The following is a 20,506-nucleotide window of genomic DNA, read 5'->3' as shown; positions in this document are numbered from 1 at the left end:
TTTTAAACATCATTTCTTCCTATTTTATACGTTTAAAAAAAAAAAGAATTATCTTAGGCAAGATAGTAAGAAGAAAATAGGTCAATTACGGACGAGTCGGTTTCGATCCTAAACGAGCTACCATTCTCACGTCGTCCAAAACACCAAAACATAGGACAATATGACAATAGGCAAGAAAATATTTCAATGACGGACGAGTCGGTTTTGATCCTAACCAATCTACAGTTTCTACGTCGAAATCAAAGAACAAATTGCACAATACGCAAGAAAGTAGGTCAATGACGGGAGAGTCAGTTTCTATCCTAAACCTGTGTCATGGTGCGTGTTTCCTAGAAACAAGGACATTAATTAACGCTTCTTCTTTTATCATGAAACGTGAAAGAGAATGAAAGTATCAATCACGATTTTTAATTTAGTTGTGAACATTATATTGTTTTAGTACATATTTATATGCCAATTGTGAATTAGTGAGTTTTATTATATATCAGGAATTCGAATTATTGTGCGACCGTACTCATTAATTGGTTAGACTTTATTTAAATAGTAGTTGAATGTAACTTATCATTGTGAAAAATAGAAAATTTAGCGTTTAATTAGAACGTCATATTTATTCCCTACGAATAAACATATATGTTTGTCACAATACGTGTTTTATTGTAAGTGTTTCCAATAATGTTGATTTTGAAATTCAAATGGTGCATTTATGTATTGATATGTTATTCTAATATAATAATATATAGTTTAAGGTACAACTTTATATGAAAACGAAAAATAAGTACCAGACGTTGCAGTTTATAAGTTTTTCTAGTATCATCATGTCATTATCCATATTGAATTTAGATATAGTGTCTGTATGAATCATATATGTTAGTATTTTAGATATGCTGAATTTTTGAGATATCAAAGAGTGAATACTTGGTTTGGATATTGTTTGATGTTATCAAATTATTGGATGAGACAAGTTTACGTGCAAGTCTCCTCTATCCTTGTAGAATCCAGTCTGAAATGTAGAAAAATGTTGGAGACCTTCTCATTGACCTTTATCTGACGACTATGGCTCAGCCAGCTCTCATGAATCTCATCAGTTCATCGAATCCACTATATCAAGCAGCCTTAAAGGTGTTACAATATGTGAAAAGTAGCGTCTAAAATACATTTTGTAGATTTTTCTCTAGCTAGAACTCAAAGGTACGGTTTTACATACGCGGATTATGAGTATCTTGTTTAGATGCTAGAAGGTACTACTTATGAGGTTGTTGGTGCGCTTGGCGTTAGGGGTTGGGGTCGATGTCCTGCATGTCCAGTTTGGGGCCATGGGGCGGGTAGTTTCCACGGAACGGGTTGGATCACAGTCTGTTTCTCTCGGATATTCATTGATTTCCTGGAAATCTTGCTAATATATCATGTTATGTCAAGGCTTCTGCAAAGGTTGAATACATCGTTTTGTATTTGATGTTTGCGAGATTGTTTGGTTCGTTGCATTCTCAAAGAAGGGGTTCAAAATTTCTTCATGTTCGGACAGAGTTAAAAATGTTGGTGTGCTACACTTCAGAAATTTAAAAACAATATGTGAGTTTTTAATATTTTCTTGACATCGATAATGTTAATGTACATATTGACTTGATCATGTACTAACATCTTTCCCGAATGTATATTTCCTCTCTTCTTAAACTAGGTTAGCAAACTGTGGTATGATCTAATTCTCACACAAAAGTATATGTTTTTCCTCATGGGATGATATAAAAAAAGACATGAAGAGTTGGTTGCCGGTATGGTAGAAACGTTCTATGTAAACATTTTACTTTGATGAAAACACATAATTCTGATACGTCAGGAAACACATAATTCTATCACTAGTTATATTTATACGAAGTTTCTTATACGTACTTCTGTTGTCAACAACTTAGTTATATACTTATATATCCTTATATACCGGTGTACGTAAGTAACGTAACTTAAGAATGTCATAAAAGATTAGTGGTCTTTGTGAGTTTGTGAAATTTATTACTATCGTAGTTATTTAATTTTATTTTCACCATCTAACAACTTTACTAAATCATAATTAATTGTTAGACTGTAAGAATAAAAGTTTTTTGTGGAAATCATTTTAGTCCGGTGGTTTTTACTAACTGTTCATCAACGTTTCTAAATTAGGAGGTTTAGGCTTCAAGTCATAGAAAAGATTAATTACATACATATTAATAAAAATATATAAATCTCCAACATAGTTCAAAGAATACTGTTAGACGTAAATTTTCATAAGACAGAAAGAATTATGGATTGTGAAATCATTATTTAATATTTTTCGTAATATGTAATATTATAATTAATCATTAATAAAAAAGTTTAAATAAAATAGAAGTCTAATTCATTTATAAATAGAAAATGTACTTAAAACGCTTGTAAATACTGAAACAAAACGTTAAAAGAAAACAGGCAACATCAGCATTTAATTTATGCATTAATTTAGCTCTTTCCTTTTTCTTGATTACGAAACTAACCACACCTTCCTTCTCATTACCACAACACTAAATCCCTTTAGGAATATAAAATCGACTTCGAATCCACTCAACGAATCATCTCCATATTTTCTAATTTTCCAACCGAGTTAATTAAGCACTCTCTCTTAATAAAACATGTCTCCAAACGTTCTCCGGTGGTTTAGCCTCGTCGCAATCCTCTGGCTTCAGTCTATCAATGGCACCAACCTGAGCTTCCCTGCTTACTCTTCACAGCTCAAAGAGTTTCTCTCAATCTCTCAGTTTAAACTCAACTACCTCTCTTTCGCCTCCGACGCCGGAAAAGTCCTCGGTTTTATCTCCGGGATCGCCGCCGTTTATCTTCCTCTGCCACTGGTCCTTCTCGCCGGTGGTTCTTTAGGTTTCGCTGGCTACGGTCTCCAGTATCTCTGCATCGTCAAAAAGATGTTCACGTTGTCGTTTTACCAGATCTGGGGCTTGAGTTTCTTGGCGGGGAACAGCATCTGCTGGATCAACACGGCTTGTTACATCGTCGCCATCAACAGTTTTCCGAACCGTCAAGTTGCCGTGGGGATCACGGCGAGTTATCAAGGTTTGAGTGGGAAAATCTACACCGACATGGTTCAAACGTTCTTCTACTCGTCTCAACGCGAAGCTGCCTCTGGCTATCTTTTGCTCAACTCTCTCGTCCCATTGGTCGGTTGTCTCGTGACGGCTCCTATGCTGATGCGAGAAGCAAAAGCGACGTCGTCTTCGTCATGGGATATTAACGTGGGGTTTATTGTTTTGTTTGTTGTGACTATAGCCACGGGGATTTACGCTGTGGCTACGAGTCTTCTCACTGCTCCTGCGGTTTTAGTGCTCGTTGGCATTGTTTTGTTTCTTCTTGCTCCTCTCGCTATACCAGTTGGAGTTGGAGTCAAAGAGCTTGCTTCCTCTAGAAGAAGCCAAAAAAAGGTACACGACTTGGAAGCTCCTAGTGAAGAAGATCAAAATAAAGAAGAGGAAGAAGAGTTTGATGAGAAGGTGATAGTTGGAGTTAAAGAAGAGGTTGAGTGGACAAAACTATGTAAGAAACTCGATTTTTGGATTTACTTCGGTCTGTATTTGTTCGGTCCAACGGTGGGGCTAGTGTTTATGAACAACCTTGGTCAAATAGCTGAATCTCGTGGTTGTGCCGCGACCACTTCTTTGGTCGCTCTCTCGTCGTCGTTCGGGTTTTTTGGCCGCTTGCTTCCTTCGTTACTTGATTACTTCCTCTCTAGGTAAAATCACTTTTGACCTTTTATCCGTTGCCCTTTTTATTAATCAAAAAGATAGTACTAATTAAAAACCTAATCAGTTATCCCATTAATAATACAACTACGTTGACCTAGCACGTACAGTTATAACATATGTTGTATTCCTTGCATGTCACCTACGTGGTTGGTCTAGTTCATTGAACAACCTTCGACAAATCGATCACCATTTTTATAATATTTTTCCTTACTTCTCGGAATGTATTCTAAGTCTAACTCTATTATTTTATATTCATTACAGGAACAAGTACATGCCATCAAGCCCGGTTTCTATGGCGGTTTCATTGGTAGCAATGGTTGCTTCGTTTCTAGTCCTCCTCATTGACTCCGACATCGCTCTCTACACTAGCACGGCGATTATCGGTGTCTTCTTAGGAGCTTTGACTTCTCTCTCGGTCACAATGACTGCCGAGCTTTTTGGGACAAAACACTTTGGAGTTAACCACAACATCGTTGTAGGAAGCATTCCGATTGGTTCTTTCGGTTTCGGTTTATTCGCCGCCAAAGTTTACCGTGATGGAGCTGCCTTCGACGGACGTTTTGACGGAAAGTGTTATGGGATGTATTGCTTTCAAACCACTTTCATATTTTGGGGAACGCTCTGCTCGATCGCTGCCGTTCTCGCCGCCGTTTTATATCTACGCAACCGCAAGTTCTTCTCGTCTACGCGGTAGGAAAAAGAACAACATATTTTGAAGAAGAAAAACAGCGTTTTTCGCGGGTTATTATCCACGCAAGCTTTCACTTCATCAAAGGGCAAAAGTTTTTTAGTACCAAACTAATTTTTTGTATACTTATGCCGTTTGTTAAACCGATGGTGAGTAAGTAAAAAATTTTGTATAGTATAGACGTGCAGTAAAAAGTAGATAGAGATAAAAAGAAGCATGCAAGTCTAACGATCCACTTTTCAATCTAAAATCAGTTTTTTTTTTCTTATACGCTGGATAATAGCAAATTCAATAGTATATTTTTTCTTGATTAGTGTAAGATCATTTATGAATGCTGAAGAATTTAAAACGACTTTGTTTGAATATAAGTGGGAAGAATGACTTCATGAATTTTCGTGTGAGTCCCATTAATATACGGGCTTTTTTCAAAATCAACCTAAAATTTGGAGTCAATTCCAAAACCAACCTCTTTTTTTTTGTCATTACTATTCATCCTTGAAAGTTCCAAATCCTCCTTATGTTTTTCAATTATTTACCAAAGTGCCATTATTAAATAATTATTTAATAATTTTGAAAATGAGAAAAAACCTATTACACCCTAAACATTTCTTCTTATTTACAACAATACCATTATCATCAATTTTCCAACCACCATAAACCACCATTTTTGAGCTCTTAAAACCTCAAGAATTCAATTTGTAACCACTTTTTTCTCTTTCTAAACTAACAAATCTTCATTTTCTCTCATTTCCTCTTCATTTTCATCTGAAAATCTTTCATAACTTCCATTTTTGTAATCTAAACTTTCATATTTTCGAGTTTATTCAGTGGTTAGTCGAAAAAGGTGGTTCTTTTTGGTCATATTTGGAGCTTGGACGGTGGTAAATGGTGGAAACGAGCTTTACACAAAAAAAAAGATAACTATTTACTGGGTTTTTGTCATTTTTCATATCTGTGTCGCGATAGTAGACTGTTTTGTATGTCTACTCTTATGTGTAGACGTACGATGCGATCTATTGTTCAACGCACAGGTTACTTTTGCAATTGACCAAAATAATTTTTTTTGTATAGTAGACTTCCTTAGAAGTCTGCATCTTAACCTTTGAAAACAAAAACAAAAAAGTAGGTAGACTTACTAAGAAGTTTACGTAAAGAGGTTAGTTTTTGCATTTGGCCAAACTCTATGCAACTTTTGACTTTTCATAGTAGACTTCACGAGAAGTCTACATTATGTAGACTGCTATGAAAGTCTACAAAAAGTCAATTTTGCATTTGACCAAAACTTTAACTCCGTTGAATAGGTTAGTTTTGTATTTGACTAAAAGATTATATAGTTGACCGAATCAAAAAATAGTGTAGACTTCATATTCAGTCTACTATTCTCAGGAAAAAAAAACGTAGATTGCATATGAAGTCTACTTTTTTATTTTGGTCAAATGCAAAACTAACCTTTCGAATTTGGGGTAGACTTCAGTTGAAGTCTACACATGTGTAGACGTTCATATCAATCTATTTGTACAAAGTCAAATTTGGTCAATTGCAAAAACTAACCTGTTTTAAAAAATTAAAAAATGTAGACTGTAAATGAAGTCTCCTTTGGAAAATCAAATTCTGGTTGAATTCTGGTCAATTGCAAAAACTAACCTTTTCAAAATGTAGACTGAAAATAAAGTCTACTCATATAAAATCATAACTTTTTTTTTAAATACAAATGATAACCCATGGATTTTTCAATTGCAAAAACTAACCCTAATTATAGACTAACTTGACAGTCTACAAACGTAAACTGAAAAAACAGTCTATTATTATGTAGACGGATTATAAAGTCTACATAGAAAAATCTATAAAAGATGGATTTGTGTATTATTCGTAATGTATTTTCAAGATTTTTTAGTTTGACAGTGTGCGTTAGTTAATCCTAATGGTCTTGAGGTATTTTGAAAATATAATCTTTTATAATTATTAAATTACCAACATTTTGATTTTACTATCTAGTTAGCTAATAAGTGTAGATGTCTTTATAAGTCTACTTTATAATTTCAAAAGTGAAAAGAGAATACTTGTTGTGGTTGAAGAATGTTAGTTTATGGAAGAGTGATATGTAAGATCATTTCTACGTACCTTGAGAAAAAAATCAGAAATATTAGAATGGGACTCTCTTATGTTGATTATTAGTATTTATGTGTTTTTATTTACTCCTTACCGCACATAATTTTACAATAGAGATAGACAAGTGTGAAACTTATAAACTTATATTGAATTTGTGGTCTTGAGTCAGTATTATGTGCCATGTTTTATTGCTTTTAAGTTGTGTTACGTGATGACATTTTGTTGAACTGTGAGTCTTAACTTTGATGTATTCATTTGGAGTTGTATTAAACAAGTCTACTTTCGGTCGAGTACACTTCAGTACAGAATATCCAAGAAAATTACATAATACAGCAGTGATACAAAAGCACAATACAATATAGCTAGTACAAAGGCATATAATACAAACACCTATTACCAAAAACTTCATATCCTCCAATTCTAGCCAAAAAATGGTTGCACAATCAGGGCAGTTGAAGCGGCCACAAAGAGTGCAATCAACGATAGAACATAGACTTGGCCAATGAATGTGGCCATGGCTTAAAATACAAGAACTCCATAGACATACTGATGCTGCAAAATTAAACAGAGGAGAGTTGACTTTTAATACACACTCATGGATCTATAAAAGCTATGTCTATCTAGAAAACATAAGTTCGGTAATCTAAAAATCAATTTGCATTAATAAAAGACAAAAATTAGAAACCTGCAATGTCCGTAACAGTTGGTTGTGATACAGTATTGACAGTGGATACAAAGCTTCCGCCTTCTTGCAATTTTCTCGTCTCAGAGAGTTTCAAGATCGCTATTGAAGTCTACAACCGGTGGAGAATCTCTCTTAAACGCCTGTTAAACAAACAAATAAACAAAGTAAGACTCAAATCTTTTTTTGCTCTTATGATTAACAGAATTAAAAGTGGGACCAACCTAGACCGAGCCATGCCAGGACTGTAGGTCAGTCCTCTAAAGTGAAAGTCCCAGCCTGATAACCGATAGGCACCTCACTTGCCAGCAAGCTGTCAATGCCGGTTATGGCAGAAGAATCATCACTACTCTAGCTAGATTGCTTATAGCCTACTCATGATTTCTCTTGAAAAGAGTAGAGAAGTTGAACCTGCAAGGAAAAATCAGACTAGAAATGTCAAGGGAAAACTCCAAGGATTAACTATCAAGTTCAGTGAATATTACGAGCTGAAGTTACAATATTGTTGTGATTAGTTGTTTTGAGGTGGCCCTCTTCTTTCTCAAGCCCTTCAAAAGCTGCAAAAAAACAACCACTCGAACTTAAACCAGGCCCTTACGGGTAAAACAAAACTGAACTCTGAGATTTATCGAATCAGTTTGTACATTCACACAAGACATGAACCAGATAAAGAGAAAATTACCTCAACAGTTGGATAGAGAGACATACATACACAATGTTCCTTCGCCGGCTCAGATCTGAAAAAAAAAGCAAAAAGTTACTTAACAACGGCACGACTACGACACGACTCTGACAACGACGACGAGACACGACATCGACAAAGACTTCAACAAAGACCAAAATCTGTGAATCAACATGAAACAGAACAAATCGAAGACTACTACCTTACAGAGGGAAGATATAGCAGCAGCAGCGGGACGGCAACCAGTGTAAGCGGCAGAAACGGGTTGACTTCACCGGAAATCGCCCGAGAGAGAGAGAGAGAGAGAGAGTAACGGCCGCTAGGGTTTGTCTTTTTTTACCAAATGAAGACTAAAAATTGTATTTATATGTCGGGAAAGTTATCCGGTTAGGTTAAAACTTTTCTGGTTTAATACTTGTTAGATTATATTATTTTGGTTAAATTAAATTGTTTCCGGTTCCGTAGACACACAAGTAGGTCTACAATCGGTATGTCTATTACAATTTTTTATATATATATTTATATATTTATATAAATTATTTTTTGTTCTTTATTTATATATATAATTTATTTATTTTTTCTTTATTTTTATAATAAGTTTAATATATGATATCATTTCCGTTTCCATAAAAACAAAATTTAATCAATCTTTTTTGTAATTTCAGGTCTTATTAAACTAAAAAAGACGTCTACTATACCCTAAATTAATCAATTGTATCCTAGTAGACCAAAAAGACGTCTACTATACCCTAAATTTAATTTAAAATTTAAGATTTTTTGTAAATACCAATAAAATAGACTGAAAAGGACGTCTACAGATAAATAGACTTTATTGTAGGTCTACGAAACCCTAAACCCTAAACCACAAATCTCAAACGCTAAATGTTTTGCTTGATAATCAAAAAGTCTCAATTGTACAAAATATAAACTACTAAACATTACTATGCAGATTTAAGATAACAAAACAATAAAAAAAACAAAATCTAAAATCCAACCCTATGAAATCAACTACTAAAAGACATAACATGTAAGAACATTTTGTTTCTAAACTATGAACATTGTCTAACACATGATAACCAAATTAGTATATATTCTTCAAAATTGTTCAATTATATGAAATTTTAATTTATTTAGTTCATATTATCCATTATATTGATGATTAGTTAAAAATATCACAATAATTATTTTTATACATTTTCAAAATTAAATTATTAGATCAAATTAGAGTGTAGACTACAAAATAAGTCTATAAGGTAGACATCGTAGGAAATCTATATATATGTAGACTTCTTTTATTACGTGTAGACTTCCGAAGGATAGAAACGTAAAATACATTTCTGTTTTTTTGTTTGGTCATAAGGGTTAACTAGTATTTTCACTACCCTTTTAGGTTTGTTTTGCATTTGACTGAAAGTGGGGTACACTTTTAGATTTGACTTGAATATTTGGGTTGTTTTTAGCAAATGACCCTTAATATACCCAACATAACATTCTGTTGGTGCGTAGTTGATGATTTGTTGGTTCGAACGTGGGTCCAAGAATCTTTGATCATGTGGCTGTTATTTAAGTGAGTAACAATGTTTTTATGAGATTTCAACACTAACCAACATATTCTCAGACGTCAGTTTAAACATTTTGTGAGACTGAGACGGCGTGAACGTATTCAACAGCAAGAATGCCACCTAAACCACATGACTTTCGCAGAATTTAAGATTAGAGCTCTTACCTACATATGCCTAAAGTATATTTGTTCACAGTTATTCAAATGTATTGGAATTTTTTTATTAACTAGGGTAAACCCGCCCTATGGGCGGGGCAGTAAATTAAAAATAATATAGAAACATCTTATATTTCAATGAACATTTGTAAATATAAATGTTTGGATTGATATTTGCTTTTAACTTCAACGGGGGTTGGTTATATCATTTGTGAACCATTATTTCTATGCCATGTTTAGTTAGTTATGTAGGATGTTAGAATATTGAGCGTGAGAACCGTCATTGACCACATAATACATCTTGTAATATATTGTCCTTAATTCATGCTTTATTTGGCGTTGGACATCAGAGCCGTATTAGTTTATTTAATACCAGTCATGCTCTACCAAAAAAAAAGCATTCATGTTTGTTATTTTGTTTGGTATGTCATTCATGTTTGTTATTATAATTCGTATAAATGGAAATGTTTTTTATTTATATGAATGTTGTTGTAAGATCAACCTAATTAAAACGTAAATTAAAATATTAAACATAAATTTTCAGTTCGTAATAATTAATTGTTTGGATTACATATTGCTGGTCGAAATCAAGTGGTGATTCCAAGTTGCCACACGGCCCACACCCACCTTTTTTACAATCTTTGTGAAATTCCACATTGTATACCAAACTCGGTTAGATGTATGGAATTCCAAAAATGATATAAATCGGATTTACGCATGAGCAGGAGAAGAGATGGTTAAACATAGAAACCAAAGAATACTCTCAGTGTTTATACTCGGTTGAAACATGCCCTCACATCAATCCTTTCACTAAGACCACCTCGTGAATAACTCAATCTCTGTAGAAAGCTGATTTGGAGAAAATTCTTAATCTTAACGCCTTCTTCAAAGAAATCTCCTACCAAATTTTGCTTTCGATCTCTTCTTCTGTTTAGGACTACCGCCTAACCATTCTCCCAATACAACGAAGTTTTCATTAAAACCAGACATTACAAACCATGATTCAGCTTCAACTTTGGGCTCAACCTGAAATGTGATTACGACATACCTCAAAACCAGCAGGAAGCTCATAACTTGGAGAGAGATCAACAACTACTCGTAATAAACCTGGTTAAAGACAACATAATAACTCTTGAGAAAAATATACAACAACGGAGGTGACAGAGGGATTATATAAATATGGTTACCATTTACCTGATTTATTACAGGGTTGGTTTATTGCCGCTAAATACTGTAACCCTGTAAGAGAGAATGAAAGAAGAGAGTAACTTTGGGCTCCTTCGGTAAAAATGTTATTTCTCACTTTATTGATTGTGGCTGACCATGAACACAATGAAGATATATATCTGCAAAAAAAAAAACTAAAAGACATAACAAAGCTTGGTTTAATAAGTTTTATCCTTTAACTTTCTCACAATTCTAACAGAAGTTCATATTTTATGTATATGTATTTCATTCAAATTAATTTAAACAGCTAAAGTCATCATAATGCTTGCGTTTTACACGATTGACTTGACATAGAATTTCTAAATCATATTTGTCATATTGATTGTTGTTACCTCTGATATTTTGATTTCTCAGCAGAGAAGTCACTAAATACAATTACTTCCCCACCCTAGAATAAAATCAGACGGTGCAGTTTGAGGTGCTCGTTTTATGGACCTGTTTCTCAAATTAACATTATAAATTAGCCAAAGAGCTTTGAAATTGTAGCTTTAGAAAATCTTTGTTTCTCCAACTGATTTTTCTACAGGTGGAACAATGGTCATTTGTAAGGTAAGGACATAAACTTCCCAACAATAACAGAACTCAGGAATAGATAAAAACAAAGAATGGATGCTGCACCGAGATTCAAGTTCCTTAGTCTCTAGTTAGTCAGTGAGCCAACATCAAATGATCAACCTTATCCTCATCTTTTAGATTTGCAATCTCTCCGTCTTTCACCCCAGTAGCCTATTCCACTACAAGAAAACAGCGGTATTCTGACGGACGTTCCGACGGAAAATGAATTCCTCGGAATATACCGAGGCATTTCCGAGGCAATTCCGAGGAAACACAAAATTTTGCTTCCTCGGAATTCCGTCGGAATATTCCGACGGAATTCCGAGGAAAATTCATTTCGTCGGAATATTCCGACGGAATACCGAGGAAACTAGTATTCCTCGGAAAAAACCGATGAATTCCGAGGAAATATTATAGACGTTAGAGAGCCGTTGGAGAGAAGTTGGGGGGATTTTAAAAATTCCGAGGAAATTCCGACGAACTAGCCGTTTGCATCGGAATTCCGTCGGAATTTCCTCGGACCGTCGGCAGGATTTCAACTATAAATACAAGCACCCCTCTTCCTCTTCATTCACACCATATCTTCATCCTCCCTCTCACTTTCTTTACACACGAATTTGATTCATAAAAAACATGTCTTCTTCAAATTATTTTCGTTCTTGGATCGATCGACCTCATTTGGATCCGAACACGAGATTGCTTACGGAAGAATACCAACAAGGTATAACCGAATTCATGGGGTTAGTTCACCGACAACCGGAAGCAAAAACAGGTATGTTAAGATGTCCTTGCTCTAATTGTAAAAATAAAAAAGTTATTAAAGAATGGGATGTTTGGACTCATTTATATTTGAGTGGGTTTACACGAAGTTACAAAATTTGGTATCATCATGGAGAAACTGATTATGAACTTGGTAGTACTAGCGAACCTCAGCCAGCGGTTAGATTAGAAGATCCAATTAGAACGGATGTAGATTACGGTGTAGGTACTGAGCAGATGGTAAATGATCATTTTAGAGGGGAAGATTTACCCAATGCCGAAGCTAGGAGATTTTATGATATGTTGGATGCTGGAAAGCAACCATTGTACGAAGGTTGCAGAGATGGTCATTCAGCTTTATCATCTGCTACAAGATTGATGGGCATTAAGACGGATTATAATTTGGCTGAAGACTGTGTGGATGCGATTGCTGATTATGTAAAAGGTATTCTACCCGAAGATAATGTAGCTCCTGGCTCATACTACGAGGTTCAGAAACTCGTAGCTGGTCTTGGTTTATCGTATCAGGTAATAGATGTATGCAGAGACAACTGCATGATTTATTGGAGGGCGGATGAACAGCGGGTTTCATGCAAATTTTGTGGGAAGCCTCGTTATAAAGATACGAGTGGAAGAGTTCCAGTACCATATAAAAGGATGTGGTATTTGCCTTTGACGGAAAGGTTGCAGAGGCTGTATCTGTCTGAACGCACAGCGCAACCAATGAGATGGCATGCGGAGCACTCAACAGATGGTGAGATCAGACATCCTTCAGATGCAAAAGCGTGGAAGCATTTCCAATCAAAGTATCCCGACTTTGCGTATGAGAGAAGAAATGTCTACCTTGGATTATGTACTGATGGTTTCAGCCCGTTTGGCAAGAGTGGAAGACAGTATTCTCTATGGCCAGTCATTCTTACACCATACAACCTACCCCCAAACTTGTGCTTGCGACGAGAGTTTTTGTTTCTCTCGATTCTCGTTCCCGGACCAGAGCATCCTAAGAGATCACTTGATGTGTTTCTTCAGCCACTAATATATGAGTTGCAACAACTATGGACTCAAGGTGCTGAAACATACGATGTTTCGTATAAAGAAAACTTTCAAATGCGGGCAGTACTAATGTGGACAATAAGTGATTTTCCAGCATATGGTATGTTATCTGGATGGACAACGCATGGAAGGCTATCATGTCCATATTGTCAAGATAACACTGATGCTTTCCAACTAAAACACGGAAGGAAAACGTGTTGGTTTGACTGTCACAGGAGATTTCTACCACCAGATCATCCATATCGTAGAAGTAGGAATTTGTTTACGAAGAACAAGAGGGTGTTTGACAGTCCACCTCCGGAAATTCGTGGGAAAGATTTGAAGACACAACTTAGAGATTTTGGTGCAGAAAGGACGCCAGACGTCGGTGGACATGAGCATTTTCCGGTAGATGGTGTTGGAAACCTACATAACTGGCACAAAAAAAGTATTTTTTGGGATCTGCCATACTGGGAGGATCATCTACTAAGGCATAATTTAGATGTCATGCATATCGAGAAGAACTTTTTTGACAATCTCATGAACACGATCCTTAATGTTCAAGGTAAAACAAAGGATAATTTGAAGTCAAGACTGGATTTAGTCGATATATGTGCTCGTTCAGAACTTCATGTTGATGAGAGTGGTAGGGCTCCTTTTCCCATATACCGACTTGATGCAGCGGGAAAGGATGCGTTCTTTGATTGGATTTCAAACGATGTGGAATTTCCAGACGGTTACGCATCTAATTTGCGTAACTGTATCGACAGAAAGGAAGGAAAGTTTACTGGCTTGAAAAGCCATGATTGCCATGTAATGATGCAGCGTCTCCTTCCGTTTGCCTTCAAGGAACTATTACCACGAAATGTTCATGAAGCAATTGCAGGGATAAGTGGTTTCTTCCGCGATTTATGCACAAGATCAGTGACTCTTGAAGGTATTGAAAATTTGAAGACTAACATAGCTGTGATTCAGTGCAACCTTGAGAAGATATTTCCTCCCTCATTTTTTGATGTTATGGAGCATCTTGTTATTCACCTGGTAAGAGAATTGGAACTTGGTGGTCCTGTGCAGTATAGATGGATGTATCTGTATGAGCGGTATATGTTCCATTTGAAGAAGATGGTGAAAAATTTAAGTAGGGTGGAAGGGTCTATAGTCGCACAGATGATCAATGAAGAAACTTCAAACTTTGCCGAGTACTACTTTCCAGCAGAAGTTCAGACCAAAAACAGAAGACCTGCTCGGCATGATGATAGAGGCGAACGGGCAACATATCATTGGAAGGTTCCAGACATTTTCACAGACGTTGGACGACTTAGCGGAAAACCAAAGGACCGTCGACTTACTGATCAGGAGCGCAGTCATTTGCAAACATATTTACTCACCAACTGCGAAGATGTTCTTCAATATGAAAGGATTTTCATGGCAGAAAAGCGGTTAGAATATAGATACGCCACAGAGGACGAACTAGAAGAAATGAAGCAGAGAGAATTTGGTGGATGGATGTTTACTTATGTGAGTGATGGTTTGGCCAGAGGTGAAACATTTGACGATTGGATACGCGAGATGGTCGTTGGACCAAACTTTGTTGTGAAGTCATATCCGAGATTTTGTACTCGAGGATATGCATTCACAACTCAGAAGAGGAGACGTTCGAGTACGACTTACGATGCTGGTGTTTGTTCTGCATCAGGAGATGATGTATACTACGGACACATAAATGAGATTTTGGAAATCAAGTATTTGGGCATGGTTGGATTGCGCTGTACTGTTTTCTATTGTGACTGGCACGACAACACTCCAGATCGAGGTGTGAGAACAGATGCATTTGGTGTTACATCAGTAAATTCAAGACGGAAGCTGCAATATTATGATCCTTTCATTCTTGCTTCTCAGGCCGATCAGGTTTGTTATATCAAGTACCCCCGGGTAAGGAACAGAGATGATCCATGGGTTACTGTTACAAGACTCAACCCGAGAGGCCGAGTTCAGGGAAGTTCTGAGCTGGAAGACCCACTACAACCAAGCACATCCGGCAACTTAAGTGCAGCAGAAGATTTAGGTGGAGTTGGCCTTGTAGTCGATTTAACTGACTTCGGAGAAGAAGCCGCCGTTCACGTAGAGGATGAACCAGTGATTGGAGAGTTTCACCAAGATCCAGATTCAGATTCATCTGGTGATGACGACTCGGAAACAGACTAGCGTCGACCTTTTTTTTTTTTTTTTTTTAAAGGAAAATTCCGAGGAAATTCCGAGGACAGATAGGTTTTCCTCGGAATTTCCTCGGAATAGATCTTCTCGATTGAAAACCCCAAGTTCCTCGGAATTCCCTCGGAAAATTCCGAGGAAATTCCGAGGAACTCTTTATGTTCGTCGGAATTTCCTCGGAAAATTCCGAGGAAATTCCGAGGAGATGGGGATTTGATTATAGATTCTTTTTCCTCGGAATCTCCTCGGTATATTCCGAGGAAATGCTGACGAACATAAGGATTTCCTCGGAATCTCCTCGGTATATTCCGAGGAAATTCCGAGGAACTGGGGGTTTTAAATCGAAAACAACGTTTTACGGATTGAATAACACGTATATAACCTTCATTAAGTGTCATAACCAGATTATGATGTTTGGAACTATGAACTTTGGTGTTTTATCCAATAACAAACACTTTTACGATTGCATGAACGAAAACCACACAACATAAGAGAAACACTTATACACTTTAATAAATGGTAAAGGGAATACTTACAATTATTTTTGAAATTGTGTTATTTCATGGTTTATGATCATCTATACAAAGAATCCTCAATGGTATGCATTATAATTGTATAAGAAATGAAATACGGCGAAAATAATCGATGTTTTAAAACCCCAAACCCTGGTTCCTCAGAAATTCCTCGGAGATTACCGAGGGTATTCCGAGGAATCATTGTTCGTCGGAATATTTTCATTTAACCGGGTAAACCAAGCCGCCAAATATTTCGGGAAAATTGAATCAAAGAATTCCGAGGAAATTCCGACGGAAATATTAAATATTTCCGAGGAAATTCCGACGGATAGTTTCCGTCGGACGCCTCATAATATTAGGGCGAGCCCGATCTTCTTCCCCATTTCTCTCTTTCTCTCCGCGCCGCTGAGCCTCTCCTCTCGCGATTTCCGGCGACTCCACCGTTCTCTCTCGCGTTTTTCCGGCGAATCTCCCCTAATCCTCCCCCATAATCATGTAAGAACCCTATCCCACTCTTTTAGGTTAGATTTGTATGGTTTTTAAGTAGATTTGATGATTTTGGAATGAGATTTATAGATTTTGTTAGGGTGAATGGTAGATTTGTGTAAAATCGAGTTTGATTATGTATTTCACTTGATTTGAATTTTTTTTTTAGTTTTTATTAATTTTGTGGTTATAAAAATCGAATTTGAAATTATATATATATATTGAAAACGTTTTTTGTATATAAAATCTATTTTTTGCATTTTAAATTCATTTATATATTTATTAAACATTTTTAAAATCTATAAAACTTTTTTTAAGATTAAAAATCATTTATATAATATTTAAAAACATTTTTTTTGTATTTTATATGTAAAATATAAATTTCTATATTTATTAAACATTTTTAATATTATGAAAACTATTTTTGTAATTATTTAACATTTTAAACATTTTTAAAACTATTTTTCGTAATTATTATGTTTTTGGGATTTATTTAAACTATTTTTAAAATTTTTAAACTATTTTTTATTTATTAAAACTTTTTTTATTTAAACTGTTTTTTTTAATTAAAATTATTAGAACTAATTTTTAAATATGTTTTTTTTTAATTTACAGGTCTAATGATGATCAGATCCGGCCTCGCCAGCGTCGTAGCCGGGGTGGTATGGGGAGCCAGTCTCGGGGTTCTTCCAGCCATGTTCAGGATTCCGTTTCGCCCCACAGCTCATACCATACATCTCCCTCTCCATTACTCGCTCCTGCTGCTCCCGCTCCCGCTGCTGCACCCGCTCCTGGTCCCGCTGCTGCACCCGGTCCTCTGGGAGTGATGAGGGTTGCGGAGTTGGTTCGACAGCCCGGTCGTGACCATCTTCCCTATCTCACTGAGTATCCACATGGACATGGTCAAACATGGTAATTTAAACTTTTATTTTTTAAACTATTTTTTATTTAAACTATTTTTTTATTAATAATTTATTTTTTTTATTAGGTTCAACCGATCCGGGAATGGGATCAGCGCATGGATCAACCGTATGATGTACTCGGCCCTCGACAGCGGACATCCGACTTTCACTCACTTCCCTGTCGAGAAGCAGCATCTGTGGTTTCAGCAGTTTGCGGTAAGTATTCTAATTTTTAAATTATATTTTTTATATTATTAAAACTATTTTTTGTAATTATTAAACTATTTTCTATATTTATTAGACATTTTAAATATTATTAAAACTTATTTTTGTAATTATTAAACTAATTTCTATATTTATTAGACATTTTAAATATTATTAAAACTTATTTTTGTAATTATTAAATTATTTTTTTAATTATTAAACTATTTTTTATTTATTAAAACGACGATTTTTGTAATTATTAAACTATTATATTTTTGTGCTTAAAAACTATTTTTAAACTATTTCAGCAAGAATTCAACTGGAATGCCGATGATACGCTCTCTATCTATCACCATTTTGTCCATAAAGTTATGGACAACTATGGGAAGCAGATGTACGAGTGGAAGAAGAAGTGGGAAGTAAACAAGGTAGTTTTTAATTTATTAACAATTTTTAATTTATTAAACTATTTTTAAAATTATTAAACTTTTTTTTTTTAAATTAAAAGGTCCCAAAGTCGATGAACGACACGGTCTGGAAGGAGTTGTGTGCGCATTGGGATAAAGAAGAGACGAAAGAAACTTCTTCCACCAACTCCAACAACCGCAGGAGCGACCGTAAAGGAAAGGGCATCTACAAGCATAACTTGGGTGCTCAATCTATTGCCACTCTGGCGGATCGCATGGTAAGCTCAACCGCTTTTTCTTCAATTATTTAAGTTTCAGAATTTTATTTTTTTGCATTTTCAAATTTCTAATGTTTGTCTAATTTATTTTTTTTCAAGGCGGAAGAAAATGAAGGCCACCCAGTTGATGATCTCGCCCTTATGAAAAGGGCGTATACCAACAAGAAGACCGGCCAGATTGATGATGGTCTTGTGAGGGACGTGGTCGACCTGGTCCAAACTCAGGTGTATGACGAAGTGTCTCAGCTTCAAACCGATGATGACGATTCGACGGCCTCGACCAACTTGTCTCGGGTTCGAATCAACGAAATCGTTGAATCGGTAAGTTTTTTTTTTTAAAAGTTCAATTTAATTATTTCTTGATTTTTATTTTATCATCAATTTAAATTATCTAAACTTGGTTATTTATATTTCAGTCGGTTCCAAAGAAAAAGGGACGTTTGGTCGGTTTGGGTCGTCGCTCCCGGTCGGCTGCTCCTTCTTCTGCACCACATGCGTATGTTGATCCAGAAGTTCTTACGGCTCAGCTGAAGGACAAGGATGATCGGATATCTGCGTTGGAGACTCAGATGGCAGCTCAACAGGCGGGCTATGAGACCCAGAAGAGGCTGAACGAGCAGATGATGGAGATGATGAAGAGGATGTACCCGAACGAGACGTTCCCGAACATTCAAGACCCGTAGTTTTTTTTTTTTCCAAAAACTCTGAATGTTTTATTTAAATTTGAATATTATCTACTATGTTTTATTTTATGTTTTATTCAATTTTAATTTTAAATTTTAAAAATTTTAATTTTTAAAAATAAAATTAATTTTTTAAAAAAAAAAATTTTAAAAAAAATAAATTTTTTCAAAATTCCGAGGGAATGGAGTTCCTCGGAAAATTCCGAGGAACTTTCTCCCCTCGGCAAATTCCGACGAACTTTAAGTTCCTCGGAATTTTCTGAGGGAAAAAGTTCCTCGGAATTTTCCGAGAAACTCCACTTCCTCGGAAAATTCCGAGGGAAGAAAGTTCCTCGGTATTTTCCGATAAACATTCCGAGGAATATTTCGTCGAAACTTCCGAGGATTGGACCATCGGAATTCCCTCGGTATTTTCCGAGGAACCTTCCGACGAACTTCGTGTCCTCGGAGTATCCTCGGAATTTTGTTTCCTCGGAATTCCGTCGGAAAATTCCGACGGAATTCCGAGGAATTATGAATTTCCGAGGAGTTATTTCCGAGGACTTTTTTCGTCGGTATGTCCTCGGAATAGCGTTATTCCGACGACATACCGACGATTTTTTCCCTCAGTATCCCGATGTTTTCTTGTAGTGTTCATTGGCGCAAAGTTCTTTGGAGAAACCTCTCCAAGATGTTTCTAGAGCTCACATTCCCAGACTGCAACAAATGCGGTTTACTCACGCTAGATTCTTATAGCTTCGTCTCTCAGCTACTTCTGAGAACACTCTTTGGAAACGTCTTTTAACGTCAAGTAATCTGCAAGCATTAAGCACTGAAGCTGTGCGGATTGAGCAGAAGCTGAGTAGCATATATGAAGTATGTCATACATCAAACTTCCTTTTAATAACCCATAAAGATTCCATAATTAAACAAAAATTACATCATATTCTAGCTAAATTGCTCAGATGTATTTCTTTGGTGGTGAAAACATTAATTTGGAAGTAGGCTGAAGAAATTGCACCAATCAAAAGATAGAGATTTCTATATTAACTATGGTCACCAAAATATCCTGCCTTTCTAATCTCATTACATTGAAAAATGTATTTTGAAGCTTTAATTACTTTGTCACTAAATAGATGCACAAATGAGAAAACGAAACATGGGTAGATGATTTTACAAACCCTTTTAACCAAGAAATATAAAAAAAAAACTCAGATCTAGTCCAATTAACTTTATGAAGTTCAAAATGTCAGAATTGCTCTTAAGTAATCCGAAACTGAAAAGAATTGCGAGGGAAGGAAGATGAGGAGGCTAACCTTTACATCAATCAAGAGCATGTCACCCCTTTATCCTGGTGGAGAAGCCTCCTCTGGTAAATTTGGGACTTGTTACCATGCCTCCATCATCTGATTCATCACCTCTCTCCAGCCTAAGAAGAAGCATCTGCCTTAACCGAATCGTCCGTCCATCGCATCAATGGCCGCCGCGAAACACAACGCTGCTATCGTCTCATATTAACCTCATGCTCTGTAAAAAAACGTCTCCGCGAACAGCTTTATGAATGCGCAAGCAAAAGGAGGTAGACTAATCTAAGATAGATTTAAGAGATACAAAGAGAAGATGAGTTCAAGA

General features: G+C 35.9%; 1 protein-coding gene and 1 long non-coding RNA gene across 3 annotated transcripts; one reads left to right on the top strand and one right to left on the bottom strand.

The window, feature by feature from the left end:
* Positions 1 to 2,613: 2,613 nt before the first annotated feature.
* Positions 2,614 to 4,621, top strand: LOC106454891 (protein NUCLEAR FUSION DEFECTIVE 4). The gene is made up of 2 exons (XM_013896973.3): positions 2,614 to 3,745; positions 4,020 to 4,621. Exons 1-2 carry the CDS (start codon positions 2,637 to 2,639, stop codon positions 4,450 to 4,452), a joined length of 1,542 nt encoding a protein of 513 aa, XP_013752427.2. The 5' UTR covers positions 2,614 to 2,636; the 3' UTR covers positions 4,453 to 4,621.
* Positions 4,622 to 6,796: 2,175 nt separating this feature from the next.
* LOC125609414 lies at positions 6,797 to 9,378 on the bottom strand. Of its 2 annotated transcripts, none has more exons than XR_007339720.1 (6): positions 8,122 to 9,378; positions 7,920 to 7,974; positions 7,723 to 7,794; positions 7,462 to 7,648; positions 7,241 to 7,380; positions 6,797 to 7,107 (listed from the first exon to the last, which is right to left on the bottom strand). It is a non-coding gene; the product is annotated as an uncharacterized LOC125609414 (long non-coding RNA). The 2 variants fall into 2 exon arrangements; XR_007339721.1 differs by having other exon boundaries at positions 7,736 to 7,794.
* Positions 9,379 to 20,506: the final 11,128 nt, after the last annotated feature.

Source organism: Brassica napus, chromosome A5 (assembly GCF_020379485.1).
Source record: "Brassica napus cultivar Da-Ae chromosome A5, Da-Ae, whole genome shotgun sequence".
In the NCBI taxonomy this organism is placed as follows: Eukaryota; Viridiplantae; Streptophyta; class Magnoliopsida; order Brassicales; family Brassicaceae; genus Brassica; species Brassica napus.
Note: the sequence above shows the minus strand (reverse complement) of the source record. Positions and strands in the feature narration are given on the sequence as shown.